Source organism: Podarcis muralis, chromosome 4, assembly GCF_964188315.1.
Source record: "Podarcis muralis chromosome 4, rPodMur119.hap1.1, whole genome shotgun sequence".
NCBI lineage: Eukaryota > Metazoa > Chordata > Lepidosauria > Squamata > Lacertidae > Podarcis > Podarcis muralis.
Genome location: NC_135658.1, coordinates 2,127,462 through 2,146,420, shown reverse-complemented (window position 1 = coordinate 2,146,420; position 18,959 = coordinate 2,127,462). Strand labels below are relative to the sequence as shown.

At 50.2% G+C, this 18,959-nt stretch overlaps 3 protein-coding genes across 9 annotated transcripts in view; 2 read left to right on the top strand and 1 right to left on the bottom strand.

Moving 5' to 3' along the window:
* LOC114589664 (uncharacterized) overlaps nucleotides 1-18,959 on the top strand; it is a 999,511-nt gene that overhangs the window by 96,034 nt on the left and 884,518 nt on the right. The window lies entirely within an intron of this gene.
* LOC114595136 (uncharacterized) overlaps nucleotides 1-18,959 on the bottom strand; it is a 130,419-nt gene that overhangs the window by 39,827 nt on the left and 71,633 nt on the right. For 6 of the 7 annotated variants that reach the window (XM_077927905.1, XM_077927908.1, XM_077927910.1 and 3 more), the window contains 2 exons: nucleotides 3,767-3,848; nucleotides 2,110-2,192 (listed from right to left, as the gene is read on the bottom strand). In XM_077927905.1, the coding sequence (XP_077784031.1) occupies nucleotides 2,110-2,192; nucleotides 3,767-3,848 (165 nt within the window). Of the gene's footprint in view, nucleotides 1-2,109; nucleotides 2,193-3,766; nucleotides 3,849-4,044; nucleotides 4,532-18,959 lie in introns of those variants that run through there. The other variant, XM_077927907.1, reaches the window with a different exon arrangement.
* LOC114595424 (olfactory receptor 51G2-like) lies at nucleotides 12,067-13,066 on the top strand. Its single transcript, XM_028725705.2, has one exon. The coding sequence runs from the start codon at nucleotides 12,067-12,069 to the stop codon at nucleotides 13,045-13,047; it is 981 nt and encodes a 326-aa protein (XP_028581538.2). The 3' UTR covers nucleotides 13,048-13,066.

Genomic DNA, 18,959 nt, shown 5'->3' with positions numbered 1-18,959 from the left:
AAGGGAAATATCCTCCTCTGAGACAGGATCAATATGATCTGCTACACAATGCTCTGTTATTTCCTTCCTGTTCATGCAGCCGCTGGGAGAGATCATCAGGAGGTTTGGGCTGGGTGTTCATCAGTATGCGGATGATACCCAGCTCTACCTCTCTTTCAAATCAGAACCAGTAAAGGCGGTGAAGGTCCTGTGTGAGTGCCTGGAGGCGGTTGGTTGGTGGATGGATGGTGGTTAACAGATTGAGGTTGAATCCTGACAAGACAGAAGTACTGTTTTGGGGGGACGGGGGCGGGTGGGCGGGCGTGGGGGACTCCCTGGTCCTGAATGGGGTAATTGTGCCCCTGAAGGACCAGATGCACAGCCTGGGAGTCAATTTGGACTCACAGCTGTCCATGGAGGCACAGGTCAATTCTGTATCCAGGGCAGCTGTCTCCCAGTTCCTTCTGGTGCACAGGCTGAGACCCTCCTTGCCCGCAGACTGTCTCGCCAGAGTGGTGCATGCTCTGGTTATCTCCCGCTCGGACTACTGCCATGCGCTCTACCTGGGACTACCTTTGAAGGTGACCCAGAAACTACAACTAATCCAGAATGCGGCAGCTAGACTGGTGACTGGGAGCAGCCATTTTTTTGTAAATAGGTGGTACTCCACCTTGTGGTTTTCAAATCATTCTGCCTACGCAACATCCCAGGTTCCCGGATGGAAGAATCCACTTTCTCCTCTCCTCATGTGTTGTTCTGGGGAGGTTCCCTCCCAGTGCCCTGGAGCCAAATTCAAGGGGTTCAAGGGGGCATGGAGAGGGGGAGGAGTGGGGGGCAGGCTCCATTTTGCAGCAGACGGGGCTAGCTAGGAAAATCCTGGCCACTATTTGTAATCATCTGTCCACTGCATAGAAGCCTATTCTAGCATTCAGTGATTAATCTAGAAATACAAGAAGCCTAGTTTGGATGGCCATCTGTCTTGGATGATCTAGCCGAGACTCCTGCAATGCAGGGGGTTGGACTTGATGACCTTTGGGGTCCCTTTCAACTCTAGAATTCTATGAAAACAGCAACTACAGATGAATCTTACTGGCGATATTCAGAAGGCTGGTGTAAAGGTGGTGTTTCCCCTTCGCAGTAACACTTTTGCACAGTCAGCGTGGTACTTAGAGTCTTTATTACACATATACAAGAAACAGCTACAGTTCAGAATTACGCGTCCAAACCTGTTGAGTCAGATTCGGGGAGCGGCTTCCTACGATTCCCGCACAAGATGTCTTTGATCCTTACGTTTCATTTCCCTTCTTGTCTGTGCTGATTTGAAAACCCCCTCCCTTCCGGAGTCACAGCTTCCTTCCTGAGCCTCTAGGTGGTTGAGGGGCTCTTCAGCATCCCTGAGCCCCGGCTCCCCCTGACCGGTCTCTGCCCCCTGTTCTGCCTCTTCTGTCCATTGCTCCTCCGAATCCTCCCTGACAGCTGGCGCCACAGAGTTATCTGGGCAGGAAATCCCACAGTTCACAGCTGGAGTTAACTCTTTATCAGCGAGAACACGATATTCACAGACTTGGCTGAGTTTCAGGCCTAATGAGTACAGCAACTCATTCCCTGAGAGTATGTGAAGGCCTCTGGCTCCCCATAGCTTTCCAAGTTCCCTCCTCTCTGGGGTTTATTGCAAGCAATGCACTAGTGCGCCAGTGTGCAGCTTGCCTTTTCTCCTCCATTGTCAGACGTCTCCTGGCTCTGAGAGACAAGCAGGGAGGGTGGCTCCTGGCAGAAGGAGAAGGAGCCCCCGGTGGCTCCTCCTTCTCCTGACTCACCTCTGCCTCTTGACCTCGCTCCTCCACTCGCCTCCCCCCTCTTCTGCCTCTGATTCTGGACTGCATTCTGCCACAGAGTCTCCCAGCTCACTAAGCCCTGTTTCCCCTTCAGCTTCTGACACCTCCTTCCCCCCAGGCTTCTCTCTCTTCTCCCTTTCATTGCTCATACTTCCTCCACCTCCACTCCTTGGGCTGAGACGTCTTTCCTTCCTGGTTCCCCGGCTGCTTCCTCCCACCACTCCTCTGTGCCCAGCCAGTCCATGACATTGCTCCATCCCTCGGCCTCTGTCCCCACCATGCAGCTTCCCCTTACCTGATCTGGTTCCACAGCCGCTGCTTCCCTTCTGCCCCCATGAAAAGATGGATAAGGAGGTGTTGCCGGGATCCTTCTGTCACCTGCAAGAGAAAAAAGGTAAGCAGGATGCCAGGAGTGCCTGCTTCTCTCACAGGTGAATCAGGGCATTTGTAACTACAGATGGGCCTTTCAGAAAGCCTTACCTGCTGAGTGCATTTGGACGTTTGTGCCCATTTCATGTTAGTTGTGCAAAACTACTTCTCCTTTCCTGTCAGAAATGAGCACACAGCGGAGATAAGAGTCCGGGAACCCAGCCATACTTACAAAGGCTTTATTTCTTCTTGACATTATTTACAGCAGTTCAAAAGTGCGACTCGATCATGGTGGGTAGTTGTCCCGACTAACTTCCTTCCGTTTTGGGGGCCAGCATAGCCAACGTCGAAGCCCAACCCCCCTCCTTCCTCTATGCCGAGAGGTGCTTGCCCTCGGAAGTTCATCCTCCCTCTCAGATTCACCCCCCTCTGACCCCTCTTCTGAAGACGAACAGCTGCTGATCAAAGGAGGTCTCTTCCCAGGCCCTCCTCCCTTTCTGTCTCCAGTTCCCTGACACTTCCTTTGGACCCTTGGTCCCAACTGTCCCCCCCCCCCCAAAAAAAAACCAAGATGAAAACAACCCACAGATTACCGTAAATTTCGCTCTATAACACGCAGATTTTTTCTCCTAAAAAGTATGGGGAAATGTCTGTGCGTGTTATTGAGCGAATGTGTGGCCCCTGGAGCTGACTCGCCGGGGCAAAAATAGGCAAAAATCAGGCAAAAATAAGATCGGGCGGGCGGGCAGAGGGAAGGCGGAAGCTGCTGCTTTCCTGCATTCTGCCTCAGGGTCTTACTGCCCACCCGCTTCTGTTGCTGCGTTTGCTCACACTCAACAAAGAGCAGGGAATCCCCTGCCCTCCTGGCAAGCAGAGGGTTAAGGATCGAGTCCTTCCTTCTAATTCTTTCCTAGTCACACTGCGTGCAGGCTCCAGCCCACCACCTCCTCCTCTCCGTGCTCTAGGGACTCGCAGGCAGCCGAAAAACATGCAGGTGGGAGAGAGAGGGGGGGCTGGCTTGGGGGGGAAAACTTTTGCCTTCCTTTCCTCCCCCCCACCCCATTAAACTCCTCCCCTGCATTCTTAGCCAGCTGCTTCTCCGCACACCCCTCTTGTGCTTCTTGTCCCTTCTGTGTTTTTCATTCCCTCCCCATTTAAAACATGGTGACAAAGCACGGATCCACATGGATCCTCAGGATTTTTGCATTGGGTCACCCCAAATTCACCATCAGATCACATAGCATGTCCATGGCTACATCTTGCACCAAAAAAATCACGCACCCACTGTTGCCTAGGGTCACAGTGGTGCAAAAACGTGGTTACAAAGCATGGATCCACATGGATCCTCAGGATTTTTGCATTGGGCTACCCCAAACTCAACATCAGATCACATGTCTGTGGCCACAGCATGAACCACAATAATCATACATCCACTGTTTCATTTAGAATATTTTTTTTCTTGTTTTCCTCCTCTAAAAACTATGTGCGTGTTATGGTCTGGTGCGTGTTATAGAGCGAAAAATACGGTAGTTGGGAAAGCAACAGAATGAGACCAAATGGAGAAAAGCCACCTTCCTCCTTACCCAGTGGCCTCTCTCTGGTGTCCAACGGAGGCCTCTCTGCCTCACAGGAATCCAGGTCCATTTCTGCAAAGAGATCCTTTTCCTGAGAAAGAAACAAGGATTCAAAACAGAGAATGGGGAGAAATACTAGAAAGAGAATGACAAAGACTTGAAGGGTGTGAGATCTCATTCCATGGATGCTTTCCCAGAAAAAGGATGGGCCATCAGCAGACCATTATGGGATGTTCTCCATCCTGTTTGGAGCCCCTTGGGAGTATCCAGAGCAAAGTCTCTCTCACCTGCTTTCTCTCCTCTGCCTGACTCAGGAGGAAACCTTCGGCCAGGGCCACCGCCTGGGAACTGGTCTCCGCTCCACACTCCCTCACCCAGCTCTCCATCTCCGGGGGAAGGACAGCCAGGAACTGCTCCAAGATCACCAGGTCCAGCATCTCAGCTTTCGTGTGCCTTTCTGGCTTCAGCCACTGACGGTCAAGGTGGTAGAGTCGGCTGCAAACCTCTCGGGGTCCTGTGGCCTCCTGGCAGCAGAACTGCCTCAACTGCTGGCTCTGCACCTCTGAGCGGAGGGTGTCCTCCTCTCCCAGGATCTTCTGCACAGAATTTTCCCAGAATCCCCCACTGCTCCCAGTTTGGATGGCATGGCCTCTTCCTGCTCCAGGGCCAGCTGAGTCTCGCTCATCCATCTGTGCTCTCAGGAAGCCTCTAAGAGATTGGAAGAAACCCTTTGGTCTTCTGCCAAGTTCTGTCCGTCTAAATGAGAAGCTCTACCAAATCCTACAAAGCAAATACATTGTTCTGTTACAAAATCTGTAGGACGGGGGGGAAAGTTTCCCTGAGCAAGCATGGATGAATCTTGCTGGGAACCAGGGCTGGACTGCACCACATCTCAGACAATGCGCTATCTTTTTGAAAAGAAAGAGGAGGAAGAGGAGAAGAAGAAATAAGTCTCTATCCTTCTAGCAATGCAAAGTGTGGAGGCAACTGAAGGGATTTCTTTGAGATCAACCGGTTTTCTGCTGCCTTCCAGTCAATGCATGAAGTCAGAACCGACTGACAAGGGAGTCATTTGTATCTTGTGAAAAATGGATGTTTAGCTCTAGTGGGGTCCTCACCTGGGGGTCCTCAGGAGTTGCTCCCCACCCCCACCCCCACCCTACTCCCTGCTTCTGTCTCCTTTTCTGGACTCTGCCACTCGCCAGACAGACTCCTGGGGTGGGGTCCCTTTTTCTTTGCCCTGAGGGCCAGGAATGTATCTGGCCAACCCCCTGAGGGCCAAGTGGGGAGCTGCCCTTGGAGACACTTGGAAACTGGTCCGCAATGCAGCAGCCAGGCTTTCCTTCCTTTCTCCCCATGTTTTTTTTTTGGGGGGGGGGGCTAGTCCACCTCCTCCTCCAGCTTTGGAAAACCATTTGCAGATGTTTCCTCTGTTGTGCAATGGGGCTGAGCGACGTCACGCCGAGTTAAAGTCCCAGGGACTCCTTTGTTTACAAAAGGAAGATTTTGGGGGAGTCATTTTTTTCTGAAGGGGGGGGGGAATGATTTCGGGATCCTCTGATCTGCAGGAAGGAGAGCGTGGCAGACCTGGCCCCTCCCGGGCAGGACCCTCTCCCCCCTGACTTGGGGTCCCCCCCCCCTGCAGGAGCAGATCAGGGCTCCCCCAGGCCTCCTCCCCTGCTGCAGCCCTGGGACCCCCCCCCCGTCTCCCCACTGCACCCTCTGGGGGGAGAGAGAGGAGACTCACCCACAGCTGGCAACCTTCCCTTTTTTGCGGGAAATTCCCTCATTGCAGCGCCCTTTCCCGCTATCCCGGATTGGTAAATAGGTGAGGCTGCTGATCCCTTATTTTCAAATCTGAAAGTTGACAGCAATGGACTCACCAGATCCCAGGAGGGGAGAGCGAGGCAGCCCTTGCAGGAGAGACACCAAAGCAACACCCCCCTTCCTTGCAGGAAAGGACTGGGGAGGGAGGGGCCTTGGCTCTGGAGGACCTGCCCCCCCTTTCTTCCTGGCCTCTCTAGGAAGGCAGCTCACTTCCCTTTAACCCTTGCCAAGCCGAGTCCCTCCAGCTCCGCCCTCTCTCGCTTGGCAGAACCTCAGATTCTTATCATTTCTTATGCATTTAGAGGGGCAGCTGCCCCCCCCCCCTGGCTACACCAATCCCCAGATATCCTTTTGGGGGTGAGGCTCTTGGCCGGACTCTGAGCATCTCCCTCCCTTGGCCAGAAACCAGAGGAGGAGCTTGCAGGGAAAAGGGCTTTGCAGGAGGCAAGGAAGCTCCTCCAGGAATTCAGGAGTGGAGAGATAGGAGGGGATCCCAGGGTCACCCAGAGGAGGAGGACAGGAGAGCGAGGCTTTGGATGGAAACCACTATTTGTGTTTGGGGCCCCTGAGATTGGTGCGGGATGAGAAAAGTTTAGCCGGAAGAGCACAAGACTCTTAATCTCAGGGTTGTGGGTTCTAGCCCTGCATTGAGAAAAATAATTTCCTGCATGGCAGGGGGTTGGACTAGATGACCCTCATGGCCCCTTCCAACTCTTCAATTCTATGACCAGATGTAATTCCCGCCCCCTGAAAAACCCCACCCACCCACGCCACCTAGCCTGCTCCTGTGCCTTCAGGGGCGTTTGAGCTTCACTAAAGATAAAGGGAAGCTTTTGCCAGTGTGGAGATGATGAGCATATTGACTGGTTGATATCTGGAGGATGAAGCTGCTCTTGAAGGCACAGCTGGGTGCTTGCTAAGCTGGCACGCCCAGGCGGAGGTTTGACCACTGGAGCCTTGGGGGGCCTGGTTGGCTTGGCCCATGGGCAGCTGCAGCTGGGCAGCCAGCATAGAAGCTGCTGCTGCTGCCAAGTCTGTAAAGGATGCCGTGAAAAGACCCAGGCAAAGAAGTCGCTTCAGCTGGAGCTTTGCTTGCAAGGCTACTGCAAATAGCTGCTGTTGTGGATTGAATTCATGTATTTCCTTAATAAAAACATTTACACGCCACTAAAATATATTGTAGAAAATATATCAAAGCAGCTTACAACATTGAAAAGGTAAAAATACAAAACCCATAGAATTTTCCAGGCAGAGGGCTGCACTTTAAGGCTTCGTGTCTGAGGATGTTCTGCTTTGGTTTTCCCCATGAAAACCCACTCTGTAGCACTCAGTCGGAGCAAACGTCAGTTGGCATTTGTTCTGGTTGAGCTTAAATACTGTGCTTTTGCAGGGAAACCTTCAGAGCGCAAATAGGGTGCCCAGAGCGTGCTTGGAAAGAGTGAAGTTAAGTGTGGAGAAGCCTAGTTTCATGTCCTTCTTGTCCCCCAAATTGCTCAGGCAAACCTGCTTTATCATATTGCAAGAACATGGAAACTCCAGCGGGTGGAGAATGCCGCGGCAAGGATCCTGACGGGGTCCTTGTCACGGGATCACATTCATCCAGTGCTTTACCAGCTGCACTGGCTCCCGGTGGAGTACAGGGTCAGGTTTAAGGTGCTGCTTTTGACCTTTAAAGCCCTATGCGGTCTAGGACCCACGTATGCGGCTAGGACCCTCCTGGTATGCCCCGCGGAGGACCTTAAGGTCCACAAATGACAACATTTTGGGGGTCCCAAGTTGGTTAGTTTGGTCTCAACTAGGGCCAGGGCCTTTTCATCGTTGGCCCTGACCTGGTGGAGTGCTCTGTCACAAGAGACCAGGGCCCTGGGGTTCTGCCTGGCCTTTGGTTTATACTCAGTCTGACCCTTATGTTTCCCTCCCCTTATGCTTTTGATCTATGGGCCACTTTTAAAATGAGGCTGCATTTTAACCTGTATTTTAAATTGGTCCCCCCCATTATGTTTTTACTGTAATTTTACTGGGACTCAGCTGCCCTGAGCCCGGCTCTGGCCGGGGAGGGCGGGGTACAAATAAAATTTATTATTATTATTATTATTATTATTATTATTATTATTATTATTATTATATCAGTCCAAGCGGAGCCCTTCAAGTCCAGCCTCCTGTTCTCACAGTGGCCAACCAGATGCCCATTATGGGAAACCCACAAGCAAGATCTGAGCACGAGAGCAACGCTCTCCCCTCCTGGGATTTCCAGTAAAGGACATTCAGATGCATTACTTCCTCCGACCGCGGATGCAGAGCAGAGCCGCCCTGGTTAGTCTCCTCCATGAATTCATCTAATTCTCTTTCAAAGCCATCTAGGTTGGCTTTGGGAGTGAGTTCCAAAGTTTGACTATGCACTGAATGAAGAAGGGCTGTTTTTTATCTGTCAGTGGTGGACCATGGCGTCTCTCATTTCAGCGGTGCCCTCTGTGATAGCAAAATCTGGCACTCCTGGCCTCTCGCCTTCCATTGGACTTCACAGTTGTGTCTCCTGCTGGGGCACTTCAGAAGCTGCCTCCTTAGTGCAACTGAAGAAGTCAAGCTCCCCTAGATCTGCCTTGGTGCCCGTCCTGCATTTCCCAACATCCAGCTTTGAGGACTGTCCGTCAGTGTTACGCTGTGAGCCCCGCCATTCTATGCTCAGGTTCTACATATGTATAGGTAAACCCCATATATCCTAAAGATGCAACAGTCTCCATTTGCCTTCATTCCAAGGAAACCAAATCCTAGCTAAGCGCTTGGAGATTGTGGTGGTGTGCAACAGTACAGTGGTACCTCGGGTTACAGAGGCTTCAGGTTACAGATGCTTCATGTTACAGACTCCGCTAACCCAGAAATAGTACCTTGGGTTAAGAGCTTTGCTTCAGGATGAGAACAGAAATCATGTGGCGGCGGTGCAGCGGCAGCTAAAGTGGTACCTCAGGTTAAGAACAGTTTCAGGTTAAGAACGGACCTCCAGAACGAAACAAGTTCTTAACCTGAGGTACCACTGTATTTTCATGCTGTTTTATGGAGATCTGTTCAGCAGCTGGGCAAACCTTCACCATGCTGGTGCCCTCCAGATTTTTCAGATCACAACTCCCAGCAGATGCAACCAACACAGCTGCCCAGAACATCTGGAGGGTACCAGTTTGGGGAAGGCTGATATACATGACATGAAATCCAGGAACATGTCACAGTTCATGGTGCGGTGCATGTAAGGAGGGAGACTGCACAGGTTACTGGCATTTTCTGGTGAATCACAAGAGTCACCTGGTGGATGCATCAGAAAGGGGCCTGTGAATGCAGCGAGGCAGCACCTGTCTGTGCCACCAAAGCCCTGTTGCTGTAAGAAGAGAAGATGAAGAGCTGATATGATGGCCACCTTCAAATATCTGAAGAGCTACCCCACCTCCAGTTTAGTACTTCCCTGATGACTGCTGATATGGTGTTGAGTGGATTTCTGTTTAACTTTTATATGTTGATATTATTATTTTATACTATTCTAATGATTGTTGAATGTTACTTTTTTGATGGTGGTTGCCTATTTTAAAGTTATGTTTTATTATCACATTTTTGTATTGCATTAGATTGTTATAAGATGTACATTTTTTGTTTCTTCAGCTTGTAAACCGCCTTGAGTACTGTAAGATAGAAAGGCGGCATACAAATTAAAAATGATGATGATGACTGAGGCTGTGTGCACATTGCTATAGGGTGGCAAGATCTCCGCAAGAGACAGTGGCAGGACTCCTGCCCCTTGAGCAACCTGAGCAGAAGAGAGGAATTCACCTGGTGGGGCTTGTGCGACATCTACTTTGACCCTCAGATTTCTACCTCCCATATTGCACAAAGTGTACCCTAGATTTAGTAGGAAACCCCCGGAGGGTTCCCTGGGAGAACAGGACTCTGGACTAGATGAGCCATTCTTATGAAGTTCTTCTGCTGCAGGAACATTGTGCCTTGTTGGTTTTCTCTGCACTTAAATGTTCTATTCCTATTTTGAAATGTGTGTTTGTGCATGAACATATTTATCTCCACATGTGCTTCTCATCTGGAGTGCGCAGTTGCCCTGATTTTCAACATAAAATGGGTTCCTTGGAAAATCAGCCCGTTAAGAGACTGTGCTATTTTGCAGCTCAGACCCACTCCCTAGAGTTTCAGTGGCCCTCCAGAGATCCTTCCTGTTGTAGATATACAACTGCCCTGAAGCATTTGCTCACCCCAGTCCACACAGGAGGGATCTGGAGCAGAAAGCAGGAGAGCCTCACGGCCACTACAGCCATCCAATGTGCTCTGGTAAGTGCTGGGATTTTATCTTTCTCCACCATGGGAAGACTGCAGTCTTGTATGCATTTATTTATCTGGGAGCAGGCCCCACCAAACACAGGGCAACTTCCCTGTAAATGCTACATACCTGAAGGAGTGTCTCCACCCCCATCGTTCTGCCCGGACACTGAAGTCCAGCGCGGAGGACCTTCTGGCGGTTCCCTCACTGTGAGAAGCCCAGTTACAGGGAACCAGACAGAGGGCCTTCTCGTAGTGGCACCCGCCCTGTGGAACGCCCTCCCACCAGATGTCAAAGAGAAAAACAACCACCAGACTTTTAGAAGACATCTGAAGGCAGCCCTGTTTAGGGAAGCTTTTAATGTTTAATAGACTATTGTATTTTAATGTTCTGTTGGAGGCCACCCAGAGTGGCTGGGGAAATCCAGCCAGATGGCTGGGGTATAAATAAATAAATTATTATTATTATTATTATTATTATTATTATTATTATTATTATTATTATTACATGCTGTCCCAATCTCGGAGTGGCAAGAAACTCCAGAGGCTCCAAGACCTTAGCCAGGTTCATTTTCCTTGGGATGAACATCAGCAGAGATTGGGGTATCTTTAGAAAAGAGGGTTTCATTTACTCTTATACACAACCTGACCATCGGATGAAGGGGCTCACAGCCTCAACACCCCAAGCAGGTCTTGCTTCTCCAGCAGCCGCAGCTTCGGACCCAGCACAGAGGAAGCTGGTCTCTGTGTCTCCAGCTGCCAGCCACCTTTCAGCTCAACTCACCCACACTAAAATCTGGCTATTGTTCTCCTGCTGGGGGGTGGGGGGTGGAGGGAAAGGCCCACCCGTTCCTTCTATAGCACAGAGCAACGTCTTCTGTTAGGCTTATTGTGATGCTTAACCAGCCAGCCAAATGCATCACCTAGACAAAGCAGCTGGTTTTGCAAGCTTGCTCTCACACATTTAACTCCCACCCCAATACAGGATCCCAAGAACTGGAAGGGACTCAAGGTGTCATCAAGACTGACCCCCACAACTCAGAACATAAGCATGTGCAGGATTGCATTGCAAGTATTTGGGCAAAGAGCTTCAATGTAAAGCTTCTGCTCTGCCCCTGAGCTTCAAACTTTCTCTCTGCTGGCCAAGCTCCTATCCCTGCCTAGCCATGAAGCTCACTGGGCGGCCCAGACCCCCTCACCTGCTTCAGGGCTGCTGAGAGGTCATCAAGTGGGGTGGGATTGGGGGGTTGGAAGTGGCAGTTGCATGGGGCTCTTTTGCTTTCTGACAAATCATATTCTGCCAGTGCCAGGTAGAGCCATTGTTGCTACCAACCCTTCAGAGTTTGCTCACCTGGACAGGTGGCCCCCATTAGATGGGTTGGCAAGGTTTTTCTCTTTAGGCAAACCCTGCGTCTGGCCTGGTTTAATCCAGAACCCAGTCTAAGGCTCAGAACCTGCTTCAAGTGCTTGGCTTTCACTCTGGAATATGTCTGGTGACAATGAAGAAGGGGTTATAATCATAAAGCCATAGAATGGTAGAGGTACCCCAAGCGTCATCCAGGCCAACCCCCCGCACTGCAGGAATCACAGCTCAAGAATCCTTGACGGGTGGCTGAAGTGAAGGCAGGAGGCAGGAGTTGGTAATGCAGGTGAACTGTGCACAAGCAAGCTGCCAGCTAGCTCTGCCGAGGCTCTTTTTATTAGCACAATACGCAAAACCAGTCAGATACATTTTGAGCTGTGACCTTTACACATCTTCCAATCCCGAGATCGAGGGGTGGTACAAATTTATTTTGGCACCTGTTTCCACCACATCACTTTCCCCCTGAACAATGTATGACGAAGGAGACAAAGGTCATAGACAGGGCACAGCAGATCACTAAGAGAGCAAAAGGTTAGATAGAAGGTATGATGTTCAGACAGCTGTGGTTTGTCTGTGGGTGGGTGTGTGCTCCACACCCGAAGGTCACGCGGTCAGACAGCTGTGGCTTGTCTGTGGGTGGAAGTGTGCTCCACACCCGGTGGTCATTCCTTCCACCCAACCTCTGCTTAAAAACCTCAAAGGAAGGCGATGTTAAGCATTAGTCATTGTCTGGAAAGCACATTGTCTGTTGTTCTGTGTATTCATTTGACCACAGGGCGATGTTGGCGTCCTAGCAGCTGGTTGGCCCATGATGCTCACCCTCAATGACAGCAAGTGCAGGCAGCCTACCTCCTTCCTTCTGGCAGGCATCTCTGGCCCTGGGGCTGGACCTCAGCCCTGGCTCTACGTCCCATTCTGCTTCATGTACCTTGTTGCACTTGTCGGCAACAGCCTAATCCTTGCTGTGATCAAGCTGCATCCAACACTTCATGAGCCCATGTACCTGTTCCTCTCCATGCTGTCCCTGGCAGACATCGGCCTGTCCATCTCCACCTTGCCAACGATGCTCCAGGTGTACGCCTTGGGCTCCAGGGAGGTGGCCGCTGACTCCTGCCTCACCCAGCTCTTCTTCATCCACACCTTCTCCATCCTGGAGTCCTCCGTCCTGCTGGCCATGGCCTTTGACCGCTATGTCGCGATACGGCACCCTCTGAGGTACGTCTCAATGTTGACCAGAGCATGGGTCGGTTGCATCGGTTTGGCCATCGTCATCCGGGGAGTTGGGCTGCACATCCCAGCCCCCATCCTCTTGAGGAGGTTGCCCTTCTGCGAAAGCCACCAGCTCTCTCACTCTTACTGCTTGCACCCGGACGTGATGAAGCTGGCCAGTGCTGACACCTCCCTCAACAGCAGCTATGGCCTCTTCGTCCTCCTCTCCACCCTGGGACTGGACTCCTTGCTCATCGTTGTCTCCTACACCTTGATCCTCAGAACCGTGCTGAGAATTGCCTCCTGGAAGGAGCGAGCCAAGGCCCTCAACACCTGCGCCTCCCACTTCTGTGCAGTCCTTCTCTTCTACACTCCCCTCATCAGCCTCTCCATGATCCACCGCTTCTGGAGGAAGGCTCCCCACCACACCCACATCTTCCTGTCCTACCTCCACTTCCTGGTCCCTCCGATGCTGAACCCCATCGTCTATGCCCTGAAAACCCAGCAGGTCCGTAAGGAGATAATCTGGGTGTTCCATCAAAGCACCTTGAGGAAGAGGGGGATGGAGCGGAGGCAGAGGTGACTCCCTTGCAGTGCATCAGTTTGGATGGTCTGCAATGGACCCTTTTCTCCTTCCTTGGCTCACAGCATCTGACCATGGCCCATCTGGTCCAGCAGCCTGTCCTCCCAGTGGCCAGCCAGATGTCTTCTCCCAGCCCATGGCCTTCCAGGAGAGGCTTGACCCCTCTCGGCTAAACTGTGCCATCTGGGCCAGAGGGTGTTTCAGGCAGAAGAGGGAACCACGAGGAAGGCGGAGACCAGGGATGCACGGCAGAACTTTATCTTGGGATGCTTTATGGAACACAATTCATATACAGATAAACAAAATAAACATTTTTGTCTATGGTGGTCCTCCTAGTTTTTTCTATTTCCGCAGTTCAGAGGTGAATGTGGATACTTCCGTAGCCAAAATAGTGCCCAAGAAAGAGGTACCAGCAGGTTCAGGGAGGGGTTAGGGTTAGGAGTACAAACACACACACACACACACACACACACACACACACACACACACAAAACACCAAGAAGCCTTTACTTTATTCAACATATTGGTTCGTTCAGTGATTTCTGTTCTGCCCATTCTGAAGCTAAGCTCATTACTTAGACGTAGTGTTGTTCCTGTATAATGGAGGCAGGGAGGGGGCGAGAGACCAAGATGGGGGATGGTGGGGGAGGTACTCCAAATTTTTCTCACAAAATGTTGGAGGGTATGTGTCAGCTGTTGGGTCAGTGTCTTGGCTCGGTTAGCCATGCCATGGACCTGCTGAGTTGGTGGTCAACGGTGTGCTTATTTGCCACACGGATGGGAAGACTAAAGTTTTTGGCAGGAAACAAAGTCAGAGTCTGAAGACTTTGTCTAGCATGAGTCTCAGGCAGAAAAAGGTATTTCCCCACTCCTTTCACCCGAATATTTTTAGATAAAGGTCGTGATGCCTTCAGGGAATGAACCTGGGGCCTTCTCCGTCTGAACAAAGCAGGTGCTCTCGACCTCTGAGCTATGGATTTATGCTGCAAACTGCGCTGAGGTCTTGATATATGTAGGGATGGACAAAAATGAACAAACCAACCCTCAGGCACATGGATGTGCACTCGAGTCAAGCTGCATCCCCCCTGCATTCAGAGATTTAATTCATGCACGAGATGCACCAGAGAGGTGCTGGAGGCTGGAATCCACTGACAGTGGGAGCGACTACCCTTGCAGGAGGAAGCACAATTAACTTAGAAGTAGGATTACTCAAAAACCTCCAACGAAGGAGACTCCACCGCATTTCAAGGGATTTTGTCCCACTGTCTAAAGCTTGAACCATCAGAAATTTCTTCCTGATGTTTTGTTGGAGTCTCCTTTCTTGCAACTTGAAACTATTGGTTTGGTCCTACCCTCCGGAGCTGGAGAAAATGAGCTTGCTCCATCCTCCATGTGACAGCCCTTCAGATAATTAAAGATGGTGAAGCAAGTGGGTACTCGCCAAGAGTTTAAAATAAGGATCAGCCAGAACAGCAATGGAGAATAAGAAGGTGAGGTTTATTGCCAGGCAATAAGGATCCAGTTGGAATCTCTTCCAAAGAACTGGGACCCCGATTGACAGAAATCCAGAGGTCTTTATACCTGAGCAAATCACAGCAAATCATAGATCATAAGACAATCATGAGGGACTCACAATATTGTCAGCGAGAATCAGCCAATCAGCAAGCTCTTGTCACGCTACCCAACCCTGGTCAAGCACCGGATTCTAGTTCTGCTTTCCGATGCTTGCAGTGACGCTCTGTCTAACCTTTCCCCTAGTTATGACAGGACAGGGAGCTTGGACATTTTGTGGTTTTGCTCTTCCTGTTCTGTGGATTAATTTAGCCTGTATCTGAGGGGAATTTGTACCAGAATCTCTGATTCATGTCTTTCCCCTTTGTCCGGGGTACACAGATGTTTATAGGGGAAAGGTCGGTTCCTAACTTTGCTGTTTCAAGCAGTTTGCAGTTAGCTAAGGCACAGCTTCCCTTTTGATTCAAAATGGATTATAAAATACTGTAAGCCTTGATTATGTGCAACATATATGGATATATATTGAATATATTGATTTCTGATAACTGATTATATGGATAGCATAGGGGTAGCCCTTCTTCCTTGCCTCAATGGCTTTCATATCTCCTCTCCTTCTTTTAGCTTTTTATTTATACTTTTCAAATTTATACATTTCATTAGTTTTACAATCAATTTAACATTTCAAATTTTGACTTCCTTCCCCCTCTTTCTGCAGTTCCTTAAATTTATTTTTTAATATCTTCTGCACATCCAAATTCCTTTAACTTGGTCATTTAATTATCTACCGTAAATATATACTCTTTAAAACTGCAGGTTATTGCAACAATCCTGCCAATGTTTTTACAATTTATCTGTAAATAGTCAATTAACCATTTCCATTCATTTATAAAAAGTTTGTTTTCTTGATTTCTTATTCTTCCAGTAAGTTTTGCCATTTCTGCATATTCCATAAGTTTTTTTTATCTATTCTTCCTTTCTCAGTCCCCCTCCTTTCCTTCTTCAGGCTAAACTTACCCAGCTCTCTCAACTGTTCCTCATAAGGCTTGGTTTCCAGACCCTTGATCTACTTGGTTGCCCTCCCTCTGCATACATTCCAGCAGTGGCGTAGCGTGGGGGATGCAGGGGGGGCCGGCCGCACTGGGCGCAACATCTGGGGGGGGGCGCGGAAGAGACTCGAGTGCTAAAATCCACGGGTTAGGGGGCGCAAATTACTTGCCTTGCCCCGGGTGCTGACAACCCACGCTACGCCACTGCATTCCAGCTTGCTACTAGGTTTTGTTTCAGTGTGTTTAGATCCTGTCTTTCTTACAACACAGAACCCAAGTTCCCTGGTGGTCACCCATTGAGGTGTTGAGCAGATCCAGACCTGCTTAGCTTCTGCAAGGAGGTAGCCTCCTGATCCTTCAGTCCCTGGAAACATTCAGCCAAGGAAAGGCCAAGGGAGAGCAGGTCAATGCTCAGGTGTCAATGTAGAACAGATGAATTTATTCCTGTTTGGTTTGATTTTGTGCCAAAAGCATGGGGCAAATCCACCCTTCTTCTTGTTCTGATGCTTCCTGTTGGCAGAAATCACACTTTTGTGCTCAACTGGAGCAAGCGGCAATTTCCCGCAGATTGCTATTTGTTCCGATTTAGAACTAAAGAGTGGGTTTTCCAGGTGTAAAAAATGGTTATTTATGTATGCCACTACTGCAGCCTGTGTTATGTTAGCTCAAAAATGGAAAACAAGCGAGGTCCCAACTAAAGAAGAATGGCAACTTAAACTGATGGAATATGTGCAGCTTGCTGATCTAACATATAGAATAAGAGAACAAGAAGAACATACGTTTAAAGAAGATTGGGAAATGTTTGCTGAATATATGGGAGGAAACGGTGTACACTTGAAAGCGTTGGCAGCGTTAAGATAAATTCAACAGTGTAAACAAGTCCTGATGGATGTATTAATGGAATACTGAATGGTTTAGTTTATGTAAAATACGCAGGGATTTACAGTATGCAAAATGAACCATGGAAAGAGAAGAAGAGAAGTCACTGACATTTTAAGGATGTTTAATGAATATTTTAGGGACGCGGGTGGCGCTGTGGGTAAAAGCCTCAGCGCCTAGGGCTTGCCGATCGAAAGGTCGACGGTTCGAATCCCCGCGGCGGGGTGCGCTCCCGTTGTTTGGTCCCAGTGCCTGCCAACCTAGCAGTTCGAAAGCACCCCCGGGTGCAAGTAGATAAATAGGGACCGCTTTCTAGCGGGAAGGTACCGTATTTTTCGCCCTATAGGACGCACCGTCCCATAAGACGCACCTAGTTTTTTGGGGGGGAAATAAAGGGGGGAAATTATTTTTCCCCCAGGCGCGGGGCTGGGGCGGGGAGGCCCGAGCTTCCCCCGACCCCAGCCCCCAAACAGGCAGCTCTCTGCAAGCCGTGGGAGCCCAGCGCTGGCTCCTGCTGCTTGCGGAGAGGTCCGTGAAGCCTGGACGTGCTGATGTCAGCGCGCGCAGGCTTCGGCATGCCGGCAACTCTCCGCAAGCAGCGGGAGCGCTCCCGCTGCTTGTGGAGAGGTCCGCGAAGCTTGGGCGCGCTGATCTCAGCGCGCGCAGGCTTCGGCATGCCGGCAACTCTCTGCAAGCAGCGGGAGTGCTCCCGCTGCTTGCGGGGAGGTTCGCGAAGCCTGGGCGCGCTGATCTCAGCGCGCGCAGGCTTCGGCATGCCGGCAACTCTCCGAAAGCAGTGGGAGCGCTCCCGCTGCTTGCGGAGAGGTCCGCGAAGCCTGGAGAGCGAGAGGGGTCGGTGCGCACCGACCCCTCTCGCTCTCCAGGCTTCAGCGAAAGTCTGCATTCGCCCCATAGGACGCACCCAGATTTCCCCTTCATTTTTGGAGGGGGAAAGGTGCGTCCTATAGGGCAAAAAATACGGTAAACGGCGTTCCGTGTGCTGCGCTGGCTTGCCAGATGCAGCTTGTCACGCTGGCCACGTGACCCGGAAGTGTCTGCGGACAGCGCTGGCCCCCGGCCTATAGAGTGAGATGAGCGCACAACCCCAGAGTCTGGCAAGACTGGCCCGTATGGGCAGGGGAACCTTTACCTTTAATGAATATTTTAAATTGTAAAATAGAAAACTTAATAAAAATTATACACACAAAAAAGAAAAGCAGCATTTTCCATCCCTGTCTCAAGCGTTTCGTTTGGTTACCCGCCTCTATGGCTAACACTATTGTCTCTCTTCTGACTTCCCTAAATAAGTATCTTCTTGCCTCCTGAGCAAGATGAGCCTGCTTTTTTCCGTTGCAAACTGACATCCTGATTTGCCTCCTTTATGCTCCTTTGGCAACACTTGCTAAGAAGGCAGTGATGTTAGAAAGCCTCCCATCTCAGTCAATGGTGTGAGCAGCTGGCTGGCTTTTCAGCACCCCTGAATATGACTGGGCCAGATGGGCGCCCCACAAGCCCCCTTGGCTCTACTTCCATCAAGCACCAAGGTGTGACTGTGGCAGGTGTGGTGTCTGAGTGATGGATTTAGGATTTACCAGCTTGATTTAGGAACTCTGGTAAAATTCTGCTTTGCTGGGAGCTCCATTTGGCTGGCCAGCTTTGAGAACTAGACTACAGTGGTACCTGTTGACATTTCCATTCCACCTTAAGGAACAGGTGTGTGGAATTGTTGCGTGTCACATGTCTGTTTACATTCCAGCACAGTATGCTGGGAACGTCTGTTGTGTATAGCTTTTGCTTTTTGCTGTTCTCTCTGGGATGACATGAGAGAGAGATGACATGTTTCTTTGTCCTGATTTATGATCAATAAATCCATAGCTGTAGTATGCTTCCACAAGCCTCACGCCTATTTTGTGTGTGCAGTTCGATCTGCTGATAGTGTGCCCTGGTTTTGAAGTCCGGGTCGCTGATTTACATCGGAGCAGAAGTGATGGTCTTCTCAGCGGGACAGCTGGAAGGAGATGGCCCAGCTGGGGCTAGCCATCGGTACCCCAGTGTCACAACTGTAGCAAACCTGATTCTGCCAGAACCTGGAGGAAAGCCAGGAAATATTTATGGGCTGTGGTGTGATCTTCAGGGATCACTAATTGGTTGGGAGCTTTCTGACCACTCCATGGTGCCTCTCCAAGGGGAATGGATGGACTTGGAGAACAAAGAGATGTCTCTTCTGGCACTCATGGCAATGGGTGCAGACAGGATTTATGTTGTCGGGGGGGGGGGAGGGCAGGACACCCACCTATCACCATCCTCTATCAGGTTCTGTCTAGCAGATTTGGAATGAAATGTCTCAGCAACAGTTGTTTTAAATTGCTTTCCTTGGACCCCAAATTCTCAGGAAAACCTGTCAACATCTTTCTACAATTTCTACTTTTACTTAAGTATTTTTATTTACTAACTTCATTGGGGATGGGAGCAGCT